The 25,407-nt window shown below is 45.5% G+C and overlaps 3 protein-coding genes across 6 annotated transcripts; 2 read left to right on the forward strand and 1 right to left on the reverse strand.

Annotated features, from left to right (window-relative positions):
* Positions 1 to 1,688: 1,688 nt before the first annotated feature.
* On the forward strand, positions 1,689 to 7,455 carry LOC120651195 (pyridoxine/pyridoxamine 5'-phosphate oxidase 1, chloroplastic-like). Of its 3 annotated transcripts, XM_039928617.1 has the most exons (14): positions 1,689 to 2,079; positions 2,174 to 2,212; positions 2,947 to 3,117; positions 3,199 to 3,304; positions 3,946 to 4,109; positions 4,217 to 4,459; positions 4,553 to 4,641; positions 4,755 to 4,805; positions 4,883 to 4,973; positions 5,785 to 5,889; positions 6,012 to 6,082; positions 6,782 to 6,877; positions 6,992 to 7,045; positions 7,124 to 7,455. In XM_039928617.1, exons 1-14 carry the CDS (start codon positions 1,705 to 1,707, stop codon positions 7,179 to 7,181), a joined length of 1,713 nt encoding a protein of 570 aa, XP_039784551.1. In that variant the 5' UTR covers positions 1,689 to 1,704; the 3' UTR covers positions 7,182 to 7,455. The 3 variants fall into 3 exon arrangements, with proteins under 3 accessions (XP_039784551.1, XP_039784553.1, XP_039784552.1); XM_039928619.1 differs by having other exon boundaries at positions 6,992 to 7,455; XM_039928618.1 differs by lacking the exons at positions 6,992 to 7,045; positions 7,124 to 7,455 and having other exon boundaries at positions 6,782 to 6,983.
* Positions 7,456 to 13,766: 6,311 nt separating this feature from the next.
* Positions 13,767 to 18,139, forward strand: LOC120651196 (ras-related protein Rab11D-like). Its single transcript, XM_039928620.1, has 2 exons — positions 13,767 to 14,196; positions 17,381 to 18,139. The coding sequence occupies exons 1-2, from the start codon at positions 13,982 to 13,984 to the stop codon at positions 17,817 to 17,819; spliced, it is 654 nt and encodes a 217-aa protein (XP_039784554.1). The 5' UTR covers positions 13,767 to 13,981; the 3' UTR covers positions 17,820 to 18,139.
* A 5,254-nt stretch (positions 18,140 to 23,393) lies between these two features.
* On the reverse strand, positions 23,394 to 25,074 carry LOC120651198 (homeobox-leucine zipper protein HOX8-like). Of its 2 annotated transcripts, none has more exons than XM_039928623.1 (3): positions 24,815 to 25,074; positions 24,139 to 24,548; positions 23,394 to 24,010 (listed from the first exon to the last, which is right to left on the reverse strand). In XM_039928623.1, exons 1-3 carry the CDS (start codon positions 24,873 to 24,875, stop codon positions 23,594 to 23,596), a joined length of 888 nt encoding a protein of 295 aa, XP_039784557.1. In that variant the 5' UTR covers positions 24,876 to 25,074; the 3' UTR covers positions 23,394 to 23,593. The 2 variants fall into 2 exon arrangements, with proteins under 2 accessions (XP_039784557.1, XP_039784556.1); XM_039928622.1 differs by having other exon boundaries at positions 24,139 to 24,551; positions 24,815 to 25,071.
* Positions 25,075 to 25,407: the final 333 nt, after the last annotated feature.

The raw sequence follows: 25,407 nt of genomic DNA on the forward strand, positions 1-25,407 counted from the left end.
CTAAAAATTTGGAATTTGGTTAGAGAAATAAAGGAGGGGTAAATGTTTTTTTTTTCATTTGGTTGTTAACAATGTTGCAGCTGAGAACTAACTGAAAGGCCAATTTAAGGAGAAACCAAGTTATGGTATTAAATAAGGAATTTCTGAATAAAAATGCAAAAGGAAGAAAAAGGTAAGTTTAGTAGGATTATATAGGGAATTTTCTCTTAAATTTTTATGCACAAATTTATATATGATTGAAGTTGGTAACACCTTAAGGACTCGTAACACCAGAAATGTTCTGGCCACGACCAAGCATGGAGGTGGGGAGTCGCGCCCAACGCATGGAGGTGGGGAGTCACGTGTGAGTGGGTGTGGCACGTGGAGGCAGGGCAGCACGCACCGACGCACGAGCGGGAGCTGCCGCAGCGCCTGGAGCGGCGCGGTATTCGCCAGCGCGGGGAGCCGAGCCACAGAGGCCAGGCCACGGGATCTAATTTGTTGTAGGAAATTGTATACTCCCTCTGTCCCATTATATTAGCATTCCAGGGATTCGAAAGGAAAAATAGCAGAAGGAGCAAATAACGCATCTGCCCCTGAGGTGAGTGAGATAAGCGTGGCTCCGGAGTACACCGCCGTCCGCCGCACATCCTGCCGACGCTGGAGCGTCTCCTGTCGCCGACGCCACTCCGAGTGATGCTGCTGACGCCACCGCAGTACCGCGTGCCGTCGTCGCACCGGATGCCATCGGACCGTCCAATGCTCCCGTGCGCGACGTCATCGCACCGAGCGCTGATCCATGCACGCCATTGCGGCTGCTCCGGCGGAGCACACCGCAGCATCTAGCAGCAGGAACTAAAGTCGGAGCGGAAGGGGAGGATGGCGACGGGGCAAGCCCCCGCACGGCAGTCCGAGCGAGAAGGGAGGGGGCAATACGGCGGCCCCCGCGCGGCGGCCGGAGCGGGAAGGGAAGAGGGCGGCGCGGCGGACCCCGCGCGGCGGCCGGAGCGGGAAGGGAAGAGGGCGGCGCGGCGGCCGGAGCGGGAAAGGAAGAGGGCAGCACGGTAGCTGGGGGGGAGGAGAGGAGGGCGGCGTGACAGATCCCGCACGGGGACCGGAGCGGGAGGGGAGGAGGGCAACACGGCGGCCCTCCCGCGTAGCGGCCGGATCGGGAGGGGAGGAGGGCGGGGCGGCAGCCGGAGCTTGAAGGGGCGGCGGCGCCGGGCGGGCTAGGAGAGCAAGGAGAAGCGAGGATAGGGATGGGGCTAGGAGGGCTTGAAGGGGGGCCGGGGGATAAGGATGGGGATGGGACCCACAAAACACTAGAAATACTTACAGTGTGGTAGTGGGACGGAGGAAGTAGTGAAGGACATTTGACGTGAGTGAAGAACAAAAAAATTTATACGGTGGCACTAGACACTAGAGTAATAATAATAGAAAATTTGATGTTTCTACAACTAAGGGTAAAATTGTCTTTTTTTGTTGCAAGTTAACTGTTAGTAGAGGTGAAATTGACGGAAGGGAGGTACAGGTAAAAGAAACTTCGAATAAGAATACAAATAAACTTTTAAAAGTTTGATAGCATGACTCTTTGGGATTGTAGCACCGACGGACGCAAATCCACACGGGGCCCGCATGCCGCAGCCCGCAGCACACCACACGCCACGTTACCGCTCGCCATACCAAACCAGTAGCGCCGCCAGTCGGCCCGAGCCGCAGAGCAGGATGCTGGCCGTCGCATCCAGAACCCGCGACAAATCGGCCCCCACCATCCTCTCCCTTGCTATGCCATTCCTCCTCACCACCGCTACCGGCACCGCCACCAGCCCCCGCCCTCTCATCCCCTCCTCCCCTCGCCGCCAAAACCCTACCACCCCCCACCTCCGCCCTCCGCCTCCAGCCCGCCGCCTCCCCGGCTTCCCCGCCGCCGAGCCGGGCGCCCCCTTCCTCCCCCGCCCGCCGAGGCGAGGCATGGCGTCGCTGGCGGCGACGGCGGCCGCGGCCGCCGCCGCGGAGGTGACGCACCTCACGCAGCGCGACGCGGCGGAGATCGACGAGCAGCTCATGGGCCCGCTCGGGTTCAGCGTCGACCAGCTCATGGTCAGGGGACCCTCCTCCCCTGTTGCTGTTCCTTCGGTTGTTGTGTTGGGAACGGACGGATTGCTGCTGATCGTCTGGTTGGTTGTCTTTGCAGGAGCTCGCTGGGTTGAGCGTCGCGGCGGCCGTTGCGGAGGTAAGGGCGTCGGGCACTGCGTTTACCATGCTTTTTCCGTTTTGGAATGATTGGTCCTCAGCATCTCGGGCGATTTGGCGGATCGGCCAAAATGTTCATGCCCCTGCATCGTTGTTGATGGTAGTGATAGTCGATAATTGTGTTTAGTTCTGGGAACCTAGAGGCTTCTGTAGTGTTAACAAATTGTATGTTATCCATGCTGTCACTTGATTGTAATCTGCTACCTGAACTTGATTGGGTCGACAGGTAGTTATGTTAGGGGCTTGGCACTATCGAGGCTTCTTTATCTAACCTACGGTGGAATAAAGTGGCAATGTTTCCATGGTTCATGTGTGTGCTACTCTGCAAGCTAGTTTCAAGATCAAAATTGTCAGGACACAAGTTTAGCTGAACTTTTTCTCTGGATGAATAAGATTGAAAGTGGAATCTCCTGTTAATTGATTCGAGATATCATCTACTGCTACTATAATGCTGTCTAAAAAACTGGATGCAACAGCTCATGACTGCACTAGCTTAGTATTTCTGAACTTCTACTAAACACATTCGAACTTAGGAGCTAATAAAGTTATATACAATGTGATCACTGTACAATGTGTAGCATTTTCCTATAGGAGCTAGCATTTCTATGCCTGTGTATGTTAGTTTTTCATTATTTTTTCTTCTTAAACCAAACCTTTTTCAAGGTTTCTGCATGCACAATTAACGGTTTCTAAAAAAGTTCATCATCAGCACAGGTTTACAAGTTGAGTGAAGAACATACAAGGGTCCTTATTATCTGTGGTCCAGGGAATAATGGCGGTGATGGTCTGGTAGCTGCTCGTCATCTTTATCACTTTGGATATAGGCCCTCTGTTTGCTACCCGAAGCGTACGCCCAAGCCTCTGTATTCTGGCCTTGTTACTCAGGTAAACTATCACACCTCCTTCATTTTCTTGGGATGCTGTATGGTTCTTCCAATATAAACTGAACATTCTTATGTTTTTTAGCTTGAATCACTGTCGATCCCATTCATACCTGCTGAAGACCTACCTCATGACTTGTCAAGGGAATTTGATATTATTGTTGATGCAATGTTTGGTTTCTCGTTCCATGGTAAATTTGCGTTTTAACCTTCCTTGCTGGTCTAGCTTTTGTTCACTGATTTTAATGTGAAGCTTCTGCGGGAGATTAATAGTTTCCCTGTTGCTACGTAGACTTAATCCTTGTGAAGATTCCACATAATATGATTTCTAAAACAGGGTTATAGATTCTCAATCAAACTACAATCTTGCTGTTTCCTCATTAACAGAGTTGAGAAATTGAATTTCAGCATGGAAAACAAGTTAGATGTGGATTAAGCAGACTGTCAAAGTGATAGTTATTCTTTCAGCTAAAACAAGAATGTTTCTTGAAATGGAAAATGCAGTTACTGACTGCTGTCAAATTCTTAGTGAACTCATTAGCAACGCCATTTTTGGGTGAACAGGCTGGATTCTTGTTCTTTCTCATACAAGTTTTTTGGACTGGGTAATAAGCATATTTTTCAGAGCAACCGAGGCCTATCTATTGTGTAATTTTTAAAAATCTAGAACAGGTTGCTAATTAAGAAAATGATGTTAGTCCTATCATTTAGAGTAAATTGAATCATATTGAACTCAAAAAAGAGTACGCAATCATATTCCTGACATGCATCGATTGTGATTCTCATTTTTTTACTTATGTTTTTGCCTTTTTTTCTGTGCAAATATTTACAGGAACACCTAGACCACCCTTTGATGATCTTATCCAAAGGCTTATTTCATTGAGTGTTATTGGAAATTCAGATAAAAAACCAGCAATTGTTTCTGTTGATATTCCTTCTGGATGGCATGTTGAAGAGGGAGATGTTGATGGAGGAGGGATTAAACCTGATATGCTGGTTAGCATCCTACTTAGAAGCATTCTGGATTAAAATTCATCTATAACCATAATACATGCTGTTTGAAAATTCCAAAGTTCATATTTTAGTACCTGCGGTGTGTCTAGGTGTCACTGACTGCCCCGAAGCTCTGTGCAAAAAAGTTCACTGGCCCACACCATTTTCTTGGGGGTAGGTTTGTTCCCCCACCTATTTTGAACAAATATGGACTTAAGCTTCCACCATACCCTGGCACATCGATGTGCGCGAGAATTCGAAAAGCTCCATCTGTTGACATTTCATCTCTCAGGGAGAACTATATTTCCCCAGAACTTCTTGAGAGTCAAGTGATGCCTGATCCATTTGATCAGGTATGGTCAACTGGAAGAAACTTTGAAAATATCCATTTTTCTTCTTGGAGCAACCTTATATTGTTAACAAATGTTTCTTTCATATGTGCGTAGTTCCTTAGATGGTTTGATGAAGCAGTCACGGCTGGCCTGCGTGAGCCCAATGCTATGGCTTTAACAACTGTCAACAGGGAGGGAAAACCGTACGGCTATTTGTTCTTCTAACATATTTCTTCCAGCTAAGCTGGTTACCTCTTCTTGTAGTTGTAGCAGAAACTCAGAATGATAATTGCTTGTCCTGTTGTTTTGTGTGCAGTTCTTCAAGAATGGTTCTTTTAAAGGGAGTTGATAAGCAGACATTTGTTTGGTATGTGACAGACACATTATTGTCCCAGTGAAATACTATAGAGTTTTTTAGACATCGTCTGATAGTTTCTTGTACAGGTACACAAATTATGGCAGCCGGAAGGCACATGACTTATCTGAAAATCCTAATGCAGCACTCCTTTTCTATTGGAATGAGATGAACCGTCAGGTGAATTAACCAATCCCTACATTATTTAATAGGACAGTTTCTGTCATCTGCAGTATCACATAGTAACTAGCAACGGTAAAACCCCAACCAGGCTAACAACAAAAATTTAATATGTTAACCCTTCTCCGACAGATTATGTTACTCCTTTTCAAAATCATCAATAATATGTGGTGTTAAATGTGTCAAACAAGATCTCATTACCATTTTATCAGAATCTGGTTTGTTAATCCTACTAGTAACAATTTATCAGAATCTGGTTTATTACTCCTATTTAGGTCGGTTCATTTAGGATTTTCCATTTTTTGTGCATTTTTGCCTTTCTGAACCCTTTTCATGTCACTTCGTTGTTCTCAACTGTTAGATGTATATGTATCTTTTGTAGTTTCCCCATTGTATAAGGGTTTTTGTGCATATTTCCTAATACCTGTACATGTATTCGTAGGGGTGCAAAGAGGTGACCCTTAGGTGCACCTCCAACCCTCTTTAGTTCAAAATTTTGTACTTCTTCTCCAAAATAGGATCCCACTTTGAGAAAGTAGTACAAAATTTTGAACTAAAGAGGGTTGGAGGTGCACCTAAATATCATCAAGTTGCACCCCTATATATTCGGGCCTAGAGCCCTCATAATGAATACAAGTGCTATTCATAACATCAACTAGATTTGGTAACTCTTAACTATTGACTGGGTTTCAACTACACTGATGCATCCTGTAATTTTCGTTCACAAAAGTACATTGAATGAGCCATGTTGCAAAACTGGGGTTATAAAAAAGTACTTGCAGGCTCTAATTGGCAGTCATGTGGGATGCAGGTAAGAGTTGAAGGATCAGTTGAGAAGGTTCCAGAAGAAGAATCAGAGAAATATTTCCATAGCCGCCCACGAGGAAGTCAGCTTGGTGCCATAGTCAGCAAGCAGGTAGGTACTCTGCTAGTTCGGGATTGAAAGCTTAAACTTAATTGTTGCCATGTCTTTTACTCGAAAGATGAAATGGAAGTTGATCTGCCAAGAAAAATCAAATTAACCATTCTATTCAACAGAGTACTGTCATTGCTGGAAGGGAGGTCCTTCAACAGGCGTACAAGGAATTGGAGCACAAATATTCTGATGGGTGAGTTTAACGTGTCAATAGAATCCATATTTATTATCCATCACACTTTCTTTTGTTTCTTTCTTTCCTTTTGCTTTTCTTGCCATGAAATTCCATTTTCGCTGCTTTGTTTGCTCGCAATTTGTTTGTAGCGGCAACAAAAATGTTCTATAACTTTCAAATTTAGAATGCAATGAGCGACCTAATACTAACAAAGGTGGTTTAACAAATAACAGCCATCATAACCAAGTTCTGATTGTTATTTGTGAGCATGAACTTATGAAACAGTCTACCATAACCATAAAATAACTCTACCGTGACATGTCTGCACCTTCCTGGCCATATCCTTTATTGATCAACAGTAAACCACAATAATTCTGCATTGCAGCTGTGAACATTGTTGTTTACTCGCTTTCCAAGGATTAGAGGGAGAGGGATTCTCTTGAACTCTTACTACAGAATTGTGCTATGTGGATTGGGCACTACATCTAAACGTCTCCAGAGAGATGCTGTTTGAGTTAGTGTGATAGGCTTGCTATGAACAATCAAATACTCTATTAGTCTATTAGATGCTGATAACAGCAGTTGGCACCTCAATCAAAGCCTCTAAACTTTACACACATTTTATTACCTGAAAATTGTTAGCCTTGGAATCCTGGAATTGGCTATGTTTTCTGAAGTCTTAAATAATAATCCCCTTGCTGTGTTCTGTAACTGCAGTAGCTTGATCCCAAAACCTGAATACTGGGGCGGCTACAGATTGACACCAACACTTTTTGAGTTCTGGCAAGGCCAACAGTCTCGGTTGCATGACCGGTATGTTACTTACATCCTTTATTTCATCATCTGTTTTCCCCCTCTAAAAAGCCTCTATGCCACTGAACACGGCAGCACACATGTACTTAACGTGTGATACCTTGATGCAAACAGGCTACAATACTCACAGCGAGAAGTAGATGGGAATACAGCGTGGCACATCGAGAGGTTGTCCCCTTGACTGTTAACCTGCCAGCACTTTGGTTATAGGCTTCATCTTATCACCAGTACTCAAATCTTCTCCAGCTGCAAGATGTGCGAATTGCCCCATGATGTCAGCATTGCGATTAGGTCCCGTGTTTGAGTGCCAGAAGCTCTGTTTACATGCCAGGTTCATGATTAGGTCCCTTGTTTATCATGGCAGGGTGTGAACTGAATGAGTGGATGTGCTTTGTAAAGCAGGCCATTCTTTCTTTAACCCCTTTCATATTGTTTTTTCTTTCGTAAATGGTATTCGTCAACCAGGTATGTAAATCTCATCGACGGTCGTTTTGTTTATATCGGAATAATGCTCTTGGGGGTGGCTTTGTCAGCATGGAGCTGATTGATGAATAAAGCTGGCGTCATGAAAACATCTATCACTGCAGTGTGTTTAATAAGAGTTGCCTCCCCCCACCCCCCAAATGCATAGTTAGGAGCACGAGATCCTCTCCTATACGTGAGGAGCACGTTAGAGGATCTCGTTCCCTCAAGCAATATTTATATCCATAGAATTTACACCCTAAAATATTACATAAAATGTTTGAACATATGTATGGAATATTAAATAAAATTTATTTACAAAGTTTTTTGCACGGATGGGTTGTAAATTGCAAGACGAATTTAATAAACCTACTTAATTCATGATTCGCAACAGTGATGTTATAGTAATCATCTGCTAATCATAGATTAATTAGGCTTATTAGATTTATCTCGTGATTTACAATTCATTTGTGCAAAAAGTTTTACAATAAATTTTATTTAGTACTCCGAAATAGTAAAATTTTGTTTTAAATTTTTTACCCTAAAGATCTAAACACGACCGCTGCATTGCTGCATGACGGTATTTGTGTGGAAATGATGCGCATTGGAGCCGCTGCATGACGGTATTCCTCGCAGGCCCGCATCTTCATACACTGTGTTCGGCTGGTCATCTCCCCTCCAGCGCTACAGTATTTTCCTCTCACATCACTCCAGCCAGCCCAATAGTATTTTTCTCTCACACCATTCTAGCTCCAGCCTCCAGCTCCAGCCTGCCGAACGCGGTCATAGTGGGAAACTGGGAAGAATCTCGAAGGATTCGGGTCCTAGAGAAAATTTCACACTGGATTTTTTGAGCTATTTGAAATCTTCGAAGTTTCATACGGAGAGTGAATAAAGAACTGCTAGAATTTTGAATTCCTATGGTATTTCATTTGTTGCGCATGAGGTTTAAAAGATCTTTTTCCATCCATTAAGCTCCATTTAATGTATACTTGTGTTTAAGTTCCTCCACGAAGGATCATAAGTCAAGAGTGCGGTTTTTTTTTAAAAAAAAAACAACCGCCAAGAAAATTGCGGTACATATAGTGATAGAGAAGAGATACTTAGACCTTGTTTGGGACAGAAAAAAAAAACTGCCGAACGATATGTGGACGACTGCGCTCAACGCGAGAAGCGGGCAAATGAACTGAGAGTGGCCAAAACACGAGAAAGGAGAGAAGAGCTGCGTTCTGCTTATACGCAGACCACAGTACCAAACAGGCCCTTACAAATCAAAACAAACAACAAAAAAGAACACTCACACAACAATCTCGACATAAGACAACCATCAAATAACAATACGAAGCCAACAGAACCATAAATGCTCCGGCTATCAAGCACACCCTCGAACATCATAGACACAAGTGAGGATGATAAAGTTTCCCCAACAATGCTTCCAACCAGGAAAACAACACACAAACGCCGTCAATGCCTACCAAAGATCCAGACACAATATTTTTCAAACGAACCACCAAAGAGGTGGAAGCACTTCACAACAATATCTCGAACAAGGGATAGAGCGCCAAAGATGTTACTATAACTATCTCGGCAGGAGCCAAGGAGAGTCTTTGCTAGAAGAGTTAATTCCATGAATGCCATCAAATTTTAAGCCAATCTCTCGAATGCCATCAAAATTTAGGTCATCCCTTTATTGCCATTGAAATTTTACTCCAATCCCCTCAATGCCATTTTCGTCAAATTTCAAGTACAAATCGTCAGAATACTGTATACAACCGTTAAAGTCCAATCTATACAGTTTTTTCTCTTATTCTACCCCTAGGAACCCTATCCCTAACTCCCAACCCCACCCACCTCCCAAGCCCACCCGTCACCCCCTTCCCGCACCCCAGCGCCGCACCCCTCCCCCCGCGCGAGACGGCAACGCGCCGCCCAGCGCCGCACCCCTCCCCCGTGCGGGACAACAACGCGCCGCCAAGAGACGCTGTGCGAGGGCGGACCAAGCCCCCCGCACGACAGCGACGCACCGCCAGGAGAGGCGCCACACGAGGAGGCACGACGAGGAGGCGGTAGAGGGAGCACGGAGGGGCGGAGGCCGCGATGAGGCCGGAGGAGGGAGGAGATCCGGTGCGGCGAGGGGCACGGCGAGGAGGCCATGGCCTGCCGCCGTTTGCCCACGGTGACGCGCTACTCGCCCGCCTGCGCCACAATGCTGGCCTCCTCCGCGCCGTGTGCCACCCTCCTCCGGCGGCGGAGGCCTGCGCGGGCCGTCGCCTCCCCTGCGCGCCTCCGCCTCGCCATGCCCGCCGTCGTGCGCCTCCATCTCGGCATGGCCGCCGCGCGCCTCCGCCGCACCATGGTGGAGCTCCGCGCACCCCTCCGCATGGCCAAGGATGGCCGAGGATGTGGCGCACCGCTGAGGATGACCGGGACGGCGGGGCGAGAGGGAAAGAGAGCATAGAGCAGAGGAGGATAGAGCCGGCGGAGAAGATGAGGAGAGGACAGAGCCGAAGAAAGGGAAAAGAAAATATTTCATCCATGTCTTACAGGGGTAGTAACGTCTTTTTTCTCTCATTTAACTGTCATTCTAACAGCAGACTCACGGAATGGCATTGAGGGGATTGGAATAAAATTTCAGTGGCAACGAAGGGACGACCTAAATTTTGATGGCATTCAAGGGATTGACTTAAATTTTGATGGTATTTGGGGAATTAACTCTTGCTAGAAACCCAGCACCCATCTTCGCCAAAAACCCAACCCCCCACCCCACACCTCCACACACACAGAGAGACCGACCTACCCACATCTAGCCTTATCATGGACCACCCATTACTACAAAAATAATTTACCACGACCTTTTTAAAGCGCCTCCGAGGCAGGCAGGAACTACAACTGCCTCGATTAATGGTATCGATTAACCTAGATAGTCATTTTTTATTAACCGAGACGGTTACCTTTAAGTTAACCGCCTCGGTTAATATCTCAATTTTTTTAGGCGTGCGCCTTATAAAGGCCCGTCTCGGTTAGTAGATCGGGCCTAATAGAAGTCCCGTTGCTGAGAAAACTATATAAACGGACTATAACCCTAACCCACTCACACTCTCCCTCTTCCGGCTGCAATTCTGTCTCCCTCCTCCAGCCACACTTTTCCTTCCCTCCTCTCTCTCTCCAACGTTGTTGTCCCGGTGGCGGCTCGGCGGCCCGGGCGAGAGGGGCGGCCTGAGCAAGAAGGGTGGCGGCGGGTCGGCGGCATGCAGAGGTGGTGTGGACGGAGCCGGCAGCGGCGATGAGCTTGGCGGGCCCGTGATGGGCTCTACAGGCTCAGGATTTTTTTATTTTATTTTTGATTAACCGAGGCGGGGCATGCGTAACCATTTCGAAAAAGAGGTCATTTACCGTGACTTTGCATCTGAGTCGGTTGCAAAAAATGTCTCGATTAATTATTTTTGCCCGCCTCGATTAATCGTTTTTTAGGGGTGACGTTGCCGGACCGAATTGGGCATAGCTGAGCGAGACCAACCGTCCATCGAAATAGCTGGTAAAAGGAAAAAGATATTCCTATTCCAAAGGCAGAGTATCTCGGGGGCAGGAGAAATGTCATTCGACGCTTGGTGCACGTGGCTATGTGGAAGTGGATTGGGAACAAGGGTACTTCTGTCATTTCTTCCTAGGTAGGATCAACTAGCACAAATCTCTTGAAGCAACAATATGTCACGGTAGGATTACAATTGCTTTGAAACACTCGTCTTCCATAAAAAACAAAAGCTCAGTATTAACGAAACTTGCGGTGCATAAATAGTATCTTATTAATTCAGTACATTTTGCAAAAGAACAAAAAGTTTGCCCGCCTTCAATAAATTTGACTTTGAGTGATAGTCACAGTACCAAGATCCAATGAGAACCACTAACGCAAGTATTCATAGTAGAGGGCGGAGACAAAACAAGCAAAATGGTTTCACATCCAAACTCAGAATGTAAGATATTGGTATCATTTGCAGCATGAATTGGACGAGATAATTTTTCTACTCCCTCTGTTTCAAATTATAAGACATCCCAAAAATTTTGGAGAGTCAAAGCAATTTCAAATTTAACCAAGATTATAAAGAGAAATATAAAAATTTATGATATCAAATTGATGTACTATGAAAATATAACTAATAAAAAATCTAATGTTACTTAGTTTATATAATAAATATCATTATTCTATTATATAAATTTGATCAAATATAAAAAACTTTGACTCTCTAAGATTGTTGGAATATCTTCTAATTTGGAACGGAGGGAGTATATTCTAATGGTTCATACAGTATGAATTGAAGTTTTAAGTAAGCTGGTTCGGATGTTTTTCCTTTTTTTTTCTAAGAAAGGACTAGTTTTAATGTAACACAAACTAAAGAAAAACAAAAGCACATTTGATAGGAACTAAGAAGAATCAATTGTCCGAGAGCTATACATATATATACTGCCGTGGTGGTCCAGGGGGAATTGCCATTCATTAATCAAACCGAAGTTGAAGCTCTGTACCCATCAGCATCACCAAATCCTGCCACCGCGAGAAGGAAAACAAAAATCCCTGCTCCCGTTTCTCTTCCGCCGCTGAGGATATGACACAGATAGGAATGCAAAACGAGAACGGTAATTCCTTATTTTTGAGAATCATTTTAAAGATTTTATTATTAACTTAAGGCTAAACAATAATGAAAAGTAATTATCAAAATAACAAAAGTAAAAATGATAAAAGAAAATACGAAAATAAAAACAAAAACGATTTAGTATCTTCCCTATCGTTTTCAAGAATTATCGTGTTTTCAGTATTCTACACTATTTTATTGATAGCAATAATGTATTGACGTACAATACTAGTAAATTCTGCTACTTATATTTTTAAGTTAAATACACCCACGGACCTCAAACTTGTCTTGAGGTGCCATTTAGATCCACGAACTCGCAAAATCGAAATCTGATACCCTGAACTTGTTAAGTTATGTCACTTTGGTCCATACACCTTGACATGGCGCCACGTGGCATGAACATATGCAAAAAACCCCTCCAAAATTGCTATCTTCTACCTTCACCCCCTCACTCCCCTCCTCCCTTCTCCCTCCCAGACTCCTTGTTCGACGCACCGCCCCATCCCTGCTCGACGCGCCGCCCTTCCTGCCCCGGCGGCACGCCGCCACACCCCCCCTTTCCGCTCCCTCGCTGGCGGTGGCGCCTAGGAGTGACGGCGCCATCCACGCTGTGCCCCAATTCCGGCCCTCCTATGGCGGCCAGAAAGGAAGGAATGGAGACGATGGCGGCGCGCGCACGACGGTCGTCGAGATCCAGCGAGCAGGGGCCCGCCCGTCGTCCTTCAGGGGCTCCGGCCCTCTCCGCCGCGGGAGGGAGGAGCGTGCGGAGCACCCGGCGGCTCCACGCCGGCGCCCCTGCCTCCCATCCTATCTCCTCTGCCCCGGCTCGGCCCCAGCGGCGGCAGGTGGCCGGCCCCTCCTCGCAAGCTCCGGTGGCCGCGGCCACATCCAGCGGCACTGGGCTCGCGGCTGATAGTGCAGGGCTCGTGGCGGCGGCGGAGGAGCAGGCGACGGTGGTGCGGCCAGCAATCCGGCGAGCGTGACTGTCTCCCTCCCCGCTCTCCTTCCCCCGCGCCGGATCCGCGCCGCCGGAGTACGGCGCGGCTGCGGGCAGTTCCCATGGCGCGGGCGCACGGGAGGCAGCTCCGACGAGAGGCTCCCTCCCTCTCCGCGAGGCGGCCAGATCCAAGCATCCAGTGGCCTCGAGCTCCTCGCGGCGGCGGCGGGCGGCTGGGCGAGCGCACCGTCCGGGCGTACACCGCGGACATGGTCCCTCTGCGGCATGCCGGCGTTCATGGCGCCCGAGGTGGCGCGCGGGGAGGAGCAGGGCCCAGTTGCCTGCTCGACATGATGCTTTTGATGATGTAGGTACAGAAGATGGTAAAATTCAAGAACTTTTTTTCATATATTCATGTCATTTGAAGGGTTATGGATCTAAGTGACACAATTTAATAAGTTCAGGGTGCTGAATTTCGATTTTGCGAGTTCGTGGACCTAAGTGGTATCTGAAAACAAGTTCGAGGGCTGCTGTTGTATTTAACTCTATATTTTTGGAGAGTTATACCTATAATTTTAGAGAGCCATCACTCATGTATAACTCCAACCCATAACCTGGTCGACCTGAATTCATGGTGACTATAGGTGACCATATATTGTGCTATTTTTATTCAATAATATCGTATTGTTTCATTTTGGATAAAAAAATATAGAAGTGAAAATAATGGGTTCCTTTCACCGATGGTTTTCCGATCTTTTCAACCCGGGGGGGATGGTGGAATACGGCAGGGGCGACTTCGTCATTGCGCATCTCAAGGCCCAGCACACGGTACCACCGCCGCCTACTGCCATTCAAACCCACCCCGAGGGCAGGCAGGGGCCGACAGAGCAGTGCGTCTTCCCCGCTTCCTTCGTTTCATCTCAAATCTCGAGTCAAAAAAAAAAAAAAAAACCAAAACCCCCACGCGCACTCCGCCGCCTCAGTCCTGTGTCCTGTCCTCCCTCCGAGCCTCCGCCGCAGCCTTCGTCGTCGCGCGAGCGAGCGGCCGAGCCAGCGGACCCAGGAAGGGAGGAGGCCATGGCGGGGGGCGGGGACAAGGTGGACTACGTCTTCAAGGTGGTGCTCATCGGCGACTCCGCAGTCGGCAAGTCGCAGATCCTGGCCCGCTTCGCCCGCAACGAGTTCAGCCTCGACTCCAAGGCCACCATCGGGGTCGAGTTCCAGACGCGGACGCTCGTCATCGAGCACAAGTCCGTCAAGGCGCAGATCTGGGACACCGCCGGCCAGGAGAGGCAAGTCCCTTCTCTTTCCGCGTTCCGCCGCTCCGATCACGGGGGGTGATGTTCCCGTAGAACCTCCCCCCCAATCCACCCACAAAAAAAAACCAAAAATAAAGGGTTTAGGAGGTAGTGCTCAGCAGTGAAGCGCCTAGTCATTTTAAGCTCTATTTCTGTCCATTTCGCAATTTTCGGCGTTCAAATCGGCGCATTATTCGTGTGATTTTGATGTGGTGTGCGCGGATCAGTTGGGAAGGATTTCTGGTACACCGCTGCTGCACGAAGGTGGTTAGTAGAGTTGCAGATCTCCACACTCTAGTGGTTTAGGAAATCTGCTTAGCTTGCCTTACCTTTCACCCTACTCAAGGGAATGGAACAGAGAGTAACCTGTGACACAGCCTGGATCTGCTAGATATTCAGTATCAACGCATTGCTTGTTGTACTAGCCTGCTTAAATTTAGTGTGTGTGGGTGGGGGTGGGGGTGGGTAGTTAGATATAGCGGTGTGAAGTGTGAACTTACATGATATGGCATGAGTGTAGTCTTTGCCATATACTAGAACTCCTGGGCTTGGTGTCAAAGTTAGCAACCATGGCACTCCTGCCATGAGTGAATGAAACTACTATTTAATCTTTTTTGACACCTGACATGCCACATGGATTCCTTGGTGGACTTATTTCTTGTGCGTTCTGGCAATCAAACAGATGCAACAGTCAGCACTGTGAATTTAGCTGAAATCATGGTGTCATGGTCTCACGGGTAGGATATGGGATACTCTTGACTAAAAATACTGACGTGCTTTTGTTCCATGCAGTGTCAAATTCAGCAAGTTTTGCATGGTGTTCTCATTTGTCGAGGGTGGGTAAAATGGTGGGTTTCATTTGCTAAATAAATAAATAAATATTGATTCATAGTGTTATGGCCTTCTTGACATAGGTTGTAGTGTGTGGCAGCACATCATCAAGAGAATCGTCATTCGTCAATAGAGTTGCATGTTGTTTTGTGCTAATGCTATACTATAAATTAAGCTGCCTAGATAAATATTCACAGGATGTAAAATCTCACCATATATTCCTTGAGATCAATTAGAAACAATTAGATCTATGATGGGAAATGATATTCACACATCAGTCTACTCTTTGAAGTTGGGCCGCTGTTACCATTTCCATTTCCGGAACCGCCCCTTTCCTGTCCGTCCCGACCGGCAGCAGTTGGGTCTCCCCATCTCTCCTCAACTTCCCCGGTCTTCGGCCCGAGCGGGAAAAGCTGCGAACTCGTTAAACTAGGGGCTTTTTTTATTCATGGTCGCTACTGTTGTATTGTATATTGTCGGGGCAAGCTACTGCTCAAAAGAACGCCGATTTCCATGTCAACAAAGAAAGAACTCCAAATAAATGAGATATTAATTTACATATGATCAGTAAGCTGATGCAATGAATTCATTAGTAGCTCAGCATATTTATTTCCAAAAAATATCAAATGCATTCTTTGGTGCCCCTACCTATTTCCTAACAAGCATGCGACAGTTAGGTATGTTTTGCTTTGATGATCTCATTTTGTAGTTAATGACTTTAAAGAGTTGTAGGGCAGTGATGATAGTTGGCAAATTTGAGTGATTGAAAGAGTGAACATGGGAAGGTCATGGTGGATTGGTGGTTATCCTTGTGAACTATTGGATTTGCTGTATAGGATTTAACTTTGTTCATACTAACAGCATATTTTGACTTCGTTCATACTAAGATTGAACAGTTAGGTATTGTTAATTTTAACTTCGTTCATACTAATAGCATATTTTGACTTCTGAGACATTAATGCATGGTACTGTTAGAGTATAACTTGCTCCAGTCATTTAATATACTTGTTTTTGTGTAAGGGATTTGGCAATGTTTCTACTTATAACTGGCAACTATTGGTCCACTTTGCAACCTCTTTTAACATTGTGGGCGTAATTGATTTGTTGGATGCCTTGGGGCCTGGCTGCGTGTCCAAACCAGGCCAGTGTGGACCTGGTTCTGTGCATGCAGGGTGGCGTGTTTAGTTTGCATGGCCCATTTCTTCAAAAAAAAAAAAATTGCATGGCCCATGTGGGCCAGGTTTATCATGACGGCATTTGGTTGGGTGGGCAAAGGACAGATGGTCACAGATTGCAATGCATTTCACGCCCACCTGTGCCTCAGGCCGCAGCCCCACAGCCTGGCTTGACGGTGAAGTCCAAACTCCGTGTTCCTGTCTTGCCTAACTCTCCTAAGGGAATCTGGCACTGCTCGGTCCTGCCTGTATGGTCTGGCTTGGCAACCAAACATGACCGTCCTGCACTAGTTGGGCCTGGTCGTGGTTTGGGCCACCAAATCAATCATACCTTGTATGAATTGTGTTAAAATTGCACTCATGTAACTTTGAATGTGGTTTTGACTTTCCCCCTTTCGTTCTCTGCAGACTGTCTAAAGTTTATTTATAACAAATGTCATAAAATTATTCAACTAGGATTCAATGAATCAAATTTGAAATTGGCATGCTAGTTGTTTGAACATTTTGTAGATGCAATTTTAATAAGATTTTCCTCTTGCAGTAAAGGCATACATTTGTTTAGTTTAATTTTGGTGTGTGGTTTTCTTCTCTGTAGATTGACATTTTCACTGCTTGCCTGAAATTGGACAGTTCGTTTTGGTTATTTTCCAGTGTTTGCACACATTAAATGTCATGGCCTAAGTTCTACTTCATCCACTGAATTATGAAGTGTGTGGATTTATGCATTCACGTACAAAGTTTCTAACAGGTGGATTCATTTCCTCTAATCAAGAACACGTACCGGTGACAATTTGTTCAAATGCTTGTTTTAGCTATTCTTTATGCTTATGGTTTCTAAGTGCACAAATGCTCGCAACCATAGTAATATTTTGTTCAGGCTGCTGCAGTTGCTGTTTTCCTGTTATTTGCGTTTCTCATTTGAACTGTATTTTTTTTTGCACCTGTAGATGTGATTGACAATAGGCCACTACTGCTAATTCCATGCGATGGGTATCCTGCATATCTAGACAACTGTCTTATCTGTACTCACAATTGTCACCCTGTAGAAAGAGAAATGTTCCCAGTTGAGACATCATGTCATAGCATTTCACACTTCATCTGAACCATCATATCTTTGTTTAACCACCTAATAACTTGGCAACCTCTCATGCTGGTTATTTCAACTACTACAGGTATAGAGCTGTCACAAGCGCATACTACAGAGGTGCTCTAGGAGCTTTGCTAGTCTATGATATCACCAAACGCCAGAGCTTCGACCACATTCCTCGTTGGCTGGAGGAGCTCCGTGGCCATGCTGACAAGAACATTGTCATCATGCTGGTTGGCAACAAGAGTGACCTCGAGGAGGAGCGTGCTGTGAGCACCGAGGACGCCAAGGAGTTTGCCGAGAAGGAGAACCTCTTCTTCCTGGAGACCTCCGCGCTGCAGGCCACCAATGTCGAGAACTCCTTTCAGACTGTCTTGACAGAGATCTTCAAGATTCACAGCAAGAAGAACATGGCGGTGGACCCCAAGGCCAACGGTGCTGCCCCGTCACTGGCAGGGAAGAAGGTCCTCGTCCCAGGCCCCGCCCAGGAGATTCCCAAGAGCAAGTGCTGCAGTTCCATGTGATGTCTTGCCCGGATTTCATTGGGTTTGTGTGCATTGAAAATATTCATGTGATGTTTCTGGATGTACATCTCGACTGGAATAGGCTTAGATTTGAATTACTGGTTATTTTGATGTGCGGATGGAATGAATCGATATCATAGTTTAGATTTGTCACTCGTCTCTATGGTGACACGAGGATAGGGAGTGGGGAGAAAAGCTCTTTTTGCATAGACTTGTGGAATTAACTACAAATAGCAATGCACGCTGATTGTTCAATGATGTCTTAAACCCCCTATGTACTGTGGCAGCAATGTACGCCTATCGCTGAATGATTCCTACAAGCCCCTATATTTGTGATAGACATGAATTGAACATTGAACACCGAATACCTTCCATTTCAAATTGTAGTTCACTTTTTTTTCTCAAGTCAAACTTCTCCGAACCATGTGAAGCAAAATGGAGGACAAAATAGTAAGCAAATGGAATTAGCCTATTATGCTTTCAACCTCCTCCATCTCACTTCGATCCACTTGCCCATAGTACATTAACACACACCCACTTGTAAGACGAACAATATATAACAACAAAATATATGTATAAAATAGATAAAAGTAACAATGCACATAGATTTTCTAATCACGGCCCTTTTCCTTTTCAAACCCAAACCGTTGTTCTATAACTTTTTTTCCCCTTTGTGGCATATTCTTTTCACCGATATGATGCCTCGTTTGTGGGGTTGAAGGGGAACATGGAACATGCTACCCTACTTGCTAACCAGCCTCTTAGCTGCCTCACATGCCACGAATCTTCCAAAGCTCAATCATGGTGACATTAACAAAGCCGCAAATCATTTTCTTAAGACATCTTTGATCTCTTGAGATCAAGTTAACTAAAGCTCACCATAAACAAAGAGGGAATGTGCCCACTTTAATTTCCACTTACCACTCTGTCAGAATATTTTGTGCGTGCCCGTGCGAGAATGGCACACTTCAATTAGATCCTCCTCCATTGACACGGCCCATGCTGGCGTGCAAAGAAAATGGGGCCGAGGTGTACATAGCGGGCCCACCGGATGGGTCATGCCGGGAGGAACGGCCGAGATCTGCCGATCTCTCGCTGTGATGGCCCAGAGAGTCAACAAGTGTCCGCCGCCGTACTGTGCTGGCCATGTGCTGTGATGCCGTCCTCCGCCGCGCCGCTACCATCCAAAACGACGACGCCGAGCACGACTGACTCGCTCAGGATAAAGGAGGAGGGCAAACCCGGCAGCCGGTCATGGAGGTGGGCCGCTCATGGCCTAGCTGTTTGCGAGCCATGCGCATGTGTTTTCAGTTTCAGGGTAACAATTTCATTACAAAGCTGCATAAAATGGGCGCAATTTGTTTTTTTTTTCACAACATGGTACAATCATAGCCGTTCACAAATGCACGCACACTCATCTTTATAAACATACGCACGCAATCTTACCACTATGAGCATCTCTGAGAGACTGAGCTGTCAAATTCTCGAAATTGACACGAAGTCACCACTGCCAGCGTGATTTGTTGAAAAAAATTGTTTGCCTGTTGCAACGTTTCTTACTCTTACTCCACAACAAATATGTTCCTTATTTTGACTTATATATATTATAAAATTGTTTCCTAATTTTAAGTGCCGCGTGACCAAATTGAAACCTTGACCACTAATCTCCTCAGTTATAAAACATAGAAATACTATAATGCTACAAAACTGCCTTTTCCCCACAATCATGTGCATAACATTTTTAACGTGTTTGATGCTATTTTGAAAAAAATAGGGAAGAAAACCTATTTTGTTTTTCATGATTTTTTATGGAATGGAATCAAATATATTGTCTAAAACAAAGATCGCATCGATAGCTAGCGAAAAGACAACTAGCCTAGCGGTTAGAGCACTTGAGTAGCATCCATGAGATCTCGGTTCAATTCCATTCCATTTCTTGATATTATAATAGAAAAAATAAAAAAAAGGAACTATCCCTTTCTTGATACTCCCTTTCTTGATCGTTGTATACATATTTTAGAATAAGAAAGTCTTCAAATGTAGATTCTGAATTACATTTTCAATAGTAGCTACTAAATCAACAACATTTTACCAATTATTTGAATATATAGTGAGTTGGATACGAAAGAAATCGGGTGCTCATAGCTTAAGAGGGGGAGGGGTTGAATTAAACAATTAAATTTTTAACATATGACTCTAATTAGTTTGCACATAGATTTAAACCATTGCATGCTATCTGGATGTGCAACTACATTTTCATCTAGTGTGAAACTCTTATTCTAAAAAAAGTTTTGCAATTTATAACCAATCCTAGCTGGATCTATAATTAAAAAAAAGTAAAGGCAACAAGTTCCAATATTAAATGCGGAAATGTAAAGAGGGGATGAGAGGAATCAAACTCTTAGGCACAAGGACGTATCCTCTGGTATCGGTAGGCACAAAAGCCACCCCTAGTTCATGTTGTTAATGTACATACTAAGAGTAACGCTTCTCGGTCACTAGGTCTATTCCGGGGACACCTTGACTTGCTACAAAGACTAGGCCACCAAGGTCACACCAAGTTCCCGGTCACATCGACCCCGCTTTCCACTAAGGAGTTTCTCCATAAAAGATGGGGGTCTCCATGTTCCCCGCACAAAGCCGTCGACGCCGCTCCACACCAAGTCAGAGGGTCGAAGACGTAGACGGCAAGCCACCAAAACTCTAAGAAGGCCGGCACACCAAGATACAGCTGTGGCTCACTCAAGAACCAATGCACAAGGACACCTTGCTCTCATACTCTCTCAAGAGCTAATCCTATAACTAACACTCACAAAAATTTATTCTAAAACTTATAGATGTGATCACTAAGCATTTTGGTGTCTTAGGTGTTCTCTGGTGTGTATGGGGTTCCTCTGGACTCTGGCAATCTCAAAAGACTCGGGATGAGGCATATATATATAGGCCACAAACTTCATTGAGCCGTCGCTCCAATGGCTAGCAAAATTCAGCATAGTATCGGTTGAACTGACGCCTATGCATGGGGGTGTGGGTTCAACCGGTCACCCTATTCAAGCCCCATATAGCTATTGAACTCCATCAGACATACCACGTTTTGCTGACGTCATTGCACCGATGTTTATATCGATGCACCGTCAGTTCAATCGGTCCTTAAGAACTTGGTCCTCGTAGCTTGATATTACCGAGGTCAATGCACCGAAGCTCCACTTTGACCCGTCGGTTAAACTAATTGAGTTTTCATTTCTTTTTGACCCGTCGGCTAAACTAATCGAGTTTTTATTTCTTGTCGCTGTCCAGTATTGCACCGCTGATTGCACTTATGCCCTCAAACTATACACCGTCGGTTTGACCCGTCGCAGTAGGTCTTCTTCATCAGCACTATCCAATGCATTGATCATTGCACCGATTCTTTCATCTTCCATCCGTCGATTTAACTGTTGCTCTATATTCTGCTGCACTTGTCTAATTCATCGCAGCCGTCATTTGGTCACCTCAAATATATTCTCTCTACTTTATTTTTCACTATGAATTGGACATTTTGATAGCAAATTGGACGCCTTGGATATTATTTGGATATTGTTTGGACTCCATCCATGTGATCTAGAAATTCTAAAAATATAATCTCACAAGTCCTATTGATCATGTTGTCACACAATCACCAAAATCACAAATAATGTCATAATGAGATCAATATCCTTACATGATGCAACTTCTTTACACTACACACCAATATAAGCCGACGCCGCCTGCGCGAGAAGAGGGGGGGGGGGGATGCCGTATCTAAGGACACAAGGATATAGCCATACATATGACGAGTTATCGATATTTAATTTGGATACTACCTCTATTTATCTATACTATAAAAGTTGAGTTAGATTGGGCCCACAGTACCCCTCACGGAGGTTCCACTAAGAAGTTTTATGTAACGAAAGGAAAGACATATGTTATTTTTGGAAGAAAAATAAATAATATCATTGCTTGATGAAAGGAAAATTAAATACATACCTGTAAACATATTATTAGAACAAGAAAGTCTTTTAATGTATATTTTTGATCTTTGATTCTTTACTACATTTTCAATGGTTACGAAATCAGCATCATTTTAACCGTAGTTCAAATATGTAATTTTATTAATGTTTGGTTAAACAGCAACATAATTTTGATTAGCCAAGGGATCGAATGTCGTCTCTCTTTATGTGGTCGGAGGTCTTTTAATTTTGTCAACACATCTCTTGGCGGAGCATGCATACATAAAAGAGTATTCACTCAAACATCAAAAGAGTGGCATATATAGTAAACGCTCGTTATTACTCTGCCCACTTCAAATGTGCGCCCTGATCTCCTCCAGATGACACTTGAATCAAATAATAAACTAGACCGCTCCCGCACACACTCCTCATCACATTGCATTCAAACTCAGGTGATGTAAAGATCACCCAATGACGACGTCGCGCGCCGCTCATGCGCATATGAAAAAATATTGCGGGCAGATATGTTGGATCCATTGGCTTAGCTCATTGCGCGCATCGCTTTCCAAGATGCATCTAGAAGAGAGGCCGGGCCCCGCACCAGCCGGTATCTTCTTACAGTGGTAGGCGTTTGCGTTGCTGGTCTTCACCGCCGGAGCATATCTCTAGTGCAAACCACAACTTCTTAAAAATTTATGCAAATTACAGCAAAAAGTCATCTAAATTCACCAAAAAAATCACACATGTAGATGATACACAACCTTGTAAAATATCTTGTCCAAACTCGACTTCGTTTATGCGATATAAAAATAACAAATTTCTAACAAATCATTTGGACAGCTTTCTGGCTTGAAATTTGTTCTTTTTATATCTCACAGACGGAGTCAAGTTTGGACAAAATATATTATAAGGTTGTGTATCATCATATCATCTACATGTGTGATTTTTTTTGAATTTAGATGACTTTTTTTTGCTATGGTTTATACAAGTTTTCACGAAATTGTAATTTGCACTAGATATGTCCCTACTAATATTGAATGGAGGGCCGGGCCCGGCCGCATTCTTATCTATCGCCTCTTCCTTTCAGGCCGAGCAAGAGCTAGCGCCGTGCCATGGCTTAACAAGTCCACTCGTCGCTGTCACGCCTGCATCACTAGCTTTGCATTGGTTTGCTTCACTACTTCCATTGTTGCTTAAAGAAGCACATCCCAGGAGGAAAATCTAGGCACAAATACGGCATGTGAAAAGCTTACTTTTACCACTTCAAACACAAGGGGCTAACTTACAGTCACTCGTTTCTACTTTTTACCCTTGATATCCATGATCTGCATCCACATATATATATTTATACTATTTATAAAGTAAATGATGATTTACAACAGCTAGGCTTTAACTTGTAACCTAGCTAGTAGGAGACCAAGTACTGCCTACCCCCCAAAGCATCCAGTTTACATTTACGCCCTCAGACATTTCCTTAATCCTCTCTCAGTCTCCTTATAATTAATCCTCCCTCTCTCTCTCTCTCTCTCTCTCTCTCTCTCTCTCTCTCTCTCTCTCTCTCTCTCTATTTGACATGCATCCGACAGATAGTGAGACTGTGAGATGTCTAAAGAATTAACCCAGGAGAGCGGGGTAACTGTCAACCAAGACCAGCATAACCTATCTCCTCCTTCCGTGGCCTATTCCCCAGCCGGTAAAAACTATAGAAATTGACCCCACCTAATTACCCCCCATGCATGCATGTACAGCGCCATATTTTTACAGGAATTGTGTTCACCAATTCTCCAGCCAGCCAACAGCTCACCTCTACCAACCCTCACTGCCGTACCAGCTGCCGAGGCCGGCGCCCTGCTCCTCCGCGAAGAAACCGTCGGCGGCGGTAGCGCTGAGGAAGCCGTCCGCTTCCTGGTCCAAATGCGAAACCCCATGGTACAAGGAAGAAGGAAAAGAGGAGCTCAGGGAGCTTGATGAGGCCAGGAACGAGGTGAAACTCGTGAAGCTTGGGTGGAATTGGTGTTGGTGCTGGTGGTCGAAGGCCGCGCCGGAGTACGGCGACGCCTCCTCGTTGAACACGGCGCTCGAGTCGCTGTCCGTAGACCCGTCCTTGTACACAGCGGCGGCGGCGGCGGCGGCGGCTGTCCCCGCCGCGACCGGCAGCATCTCCTCCGCGGACTCCAGCTTCACATCCATCTGCCTCTCCACCTTCTCCCTCAGCTCCCTTATCTGGACACGGACACATGGCTTCTTGGTCAGTCAATTGAATTGATGTATACGGCAACAAGCGTGGCGAGAGGTACAAGCTATATATACAGGCCAGGGGGAGTGGAGGGAGCTGCTCGATCCGTCCGTACCTCGGCGGCGAGGGTGTCCTTGTCGCGGCGGAGCGCGTCGCATTCGGCCCGGAGCGCGTCGTGGCGTGCGCGGAGCGCGGCGAAGTCGCGCTCGATCTGCTTGGTCTTCCAGCGCGCGCGGCGGTTCTGGAACCAGACGGCGACCTGGCGCGGGTGGAGGCTGAGGTCGTGCGCGATCCGGGCCTTGCGCTCCGGGTCCAGCTTGTTGTCCACCTCGAAGCTCCGCTCCAGCGCTCGCACCTGATCCGCCGCCAGGCGCCTCTTCTTCTCCCCGAGGCCGCCGCGGGACCCTGCTTGCTCGTCATCGTCGTCCTCCTCGTCGTACGCCCCGGCCTCCATGTCGTCGCGCTCAGCAGCGGCGGCGCCGCCATCGCCGTCCACTCCGTGCCGCTCCATGTACCTGCAGCTGTCTTCTGCAAGCAAGAGAGATAAAGAGTAGATTAATAGCCAAGTTGTGTAGCCAGTTGTTAATTTGATGTTTGTCACTCTGACACTGATCCCTATATGGTTTTATATATATTCTTCAAAATGTATATTAATAGTATGCTCAAGATATTAGAGAAAAATGTAGAACTGAGAAGCAAGCAAATCATTCGCCATAAATTTGTTGTATTTTTCATATTTGCATGCCATTGAAGAACAAATATAGTAAAATTGGGAACTAATTGTTGTGTACCTTGTTGATCTGTGGTTGCTTGGCTGACCATTGAGGATCCTCTGCTGGTGGGCCTCTTCATGTGTGCTCAATTCTTGAGGGAGAAATGAAGCAGCAGAGAGATGGATCTTGCTATAGGAGAGAGGCAGAACAGAGCACTGCACTTGTTGAGCTAGAGAGAGAGAGAGAGAGACAGAGGGGCAGGAGAGCCTGGATCTGCAAGTAAACAAGCTGGCACTATAGAGGGGGAGAGAGGTGGGCAGCGAAACAAGCATGCAAGAGGCCAAGGAGATGTATAAATAAAAGCAGCGGTTGGGTTGGGCTCGTGGGTTGTGCTGGGCTCGTGGGTTGTGCAGAGATGGCATGTGGCAGGGATATTTGATGCCTAATATGTTATCTTTGACAGGTAAGGGTTTCCTAGTTTATACGTTTATCTCTAATTGCCTTAGAATTGACTGATATAATTACAATGTATATAAAGAGGGCTGTAAATTCCTTAATTCTGTCCATACAATTTTATGATTCACTATCGTGGATTTGCCGGATTCATCTGATTCCAAAACAGAGACTCATACATTGAAAAAATAATATATAATCTTAATTTTACAAAAATT

This window comes from Panicum virgatum, chromosome 9K (genome assembly GCF_016808335.1).
Source record: "Panicum virgatum strain AP13 chromosome 9K, P.virgatum_v5, whole genome shotgun sequence".
Classification (NCBI taxonomy): Eukaryota; Viridiplantae; Streptophyta; class Magnoliopsida; order Poales; family Poaceae; genus Panicum; species Panicum virgatum.

Bases quoted from the DNA above. Each gene is read 5' to 3' on its own strand.
- LOC120651198 (XM_039928622.1), bottom strand. From the start codon at position 24,875: ATGAAGAGGCCCACCAGCAGAGGATCCTCAATGGTCAGCCAAGCAACC. The intron at 24,552-24,814 runs GTACACAACAAT...TCTTGCTTGCAG, and splicing joins AGCAACCACAGATCAACAAG to AAGACAGCTGCAGGTACATG. The intron at 24,011-24,138 runs GTACGGACGGAT...GTCCGTGTCCAG, and splicing joins AGGACACCCTCGCCGCCGAG to ATAAGGGAGCTGAGGGAGAA.
- LOC120651196 (XM_039928620.1), top strand. From the start codon at position 13,982: ATGGCGGGGGGCGGGGACAAGGTGGACTACGTCTTCAAGGTGGTGCTC. The intron at 14,197-17,380 runs GCAAGTCCCTTC...CAACTACTACAG, and splicing joins GACACCGCCGGCCAGGAGAG to GTATAGAGCTGTCACAAGCG.
- LOC120651195 (XM_039928617.1), top strand. From the start codon at position 1,705: ATGCTGGCCGTCGCATCCAGAACCCGCGACAAATCGGCCCCCACCATC. The intron at 3,305-3,945 runs GTAAATTTGCGT...AAATATTTACAG, and splicing joins GTTTGGTTTCTCGTTCCATG to GAACACCTAGACCACCCTTT. The intron at 4,110-4,216 runs GTTAGCATCCTA...CGGTGTGTCTAG, and splicing joins GGATTAAACCTGATATGCTG to GTGTCACTGACTGCCCCGAA.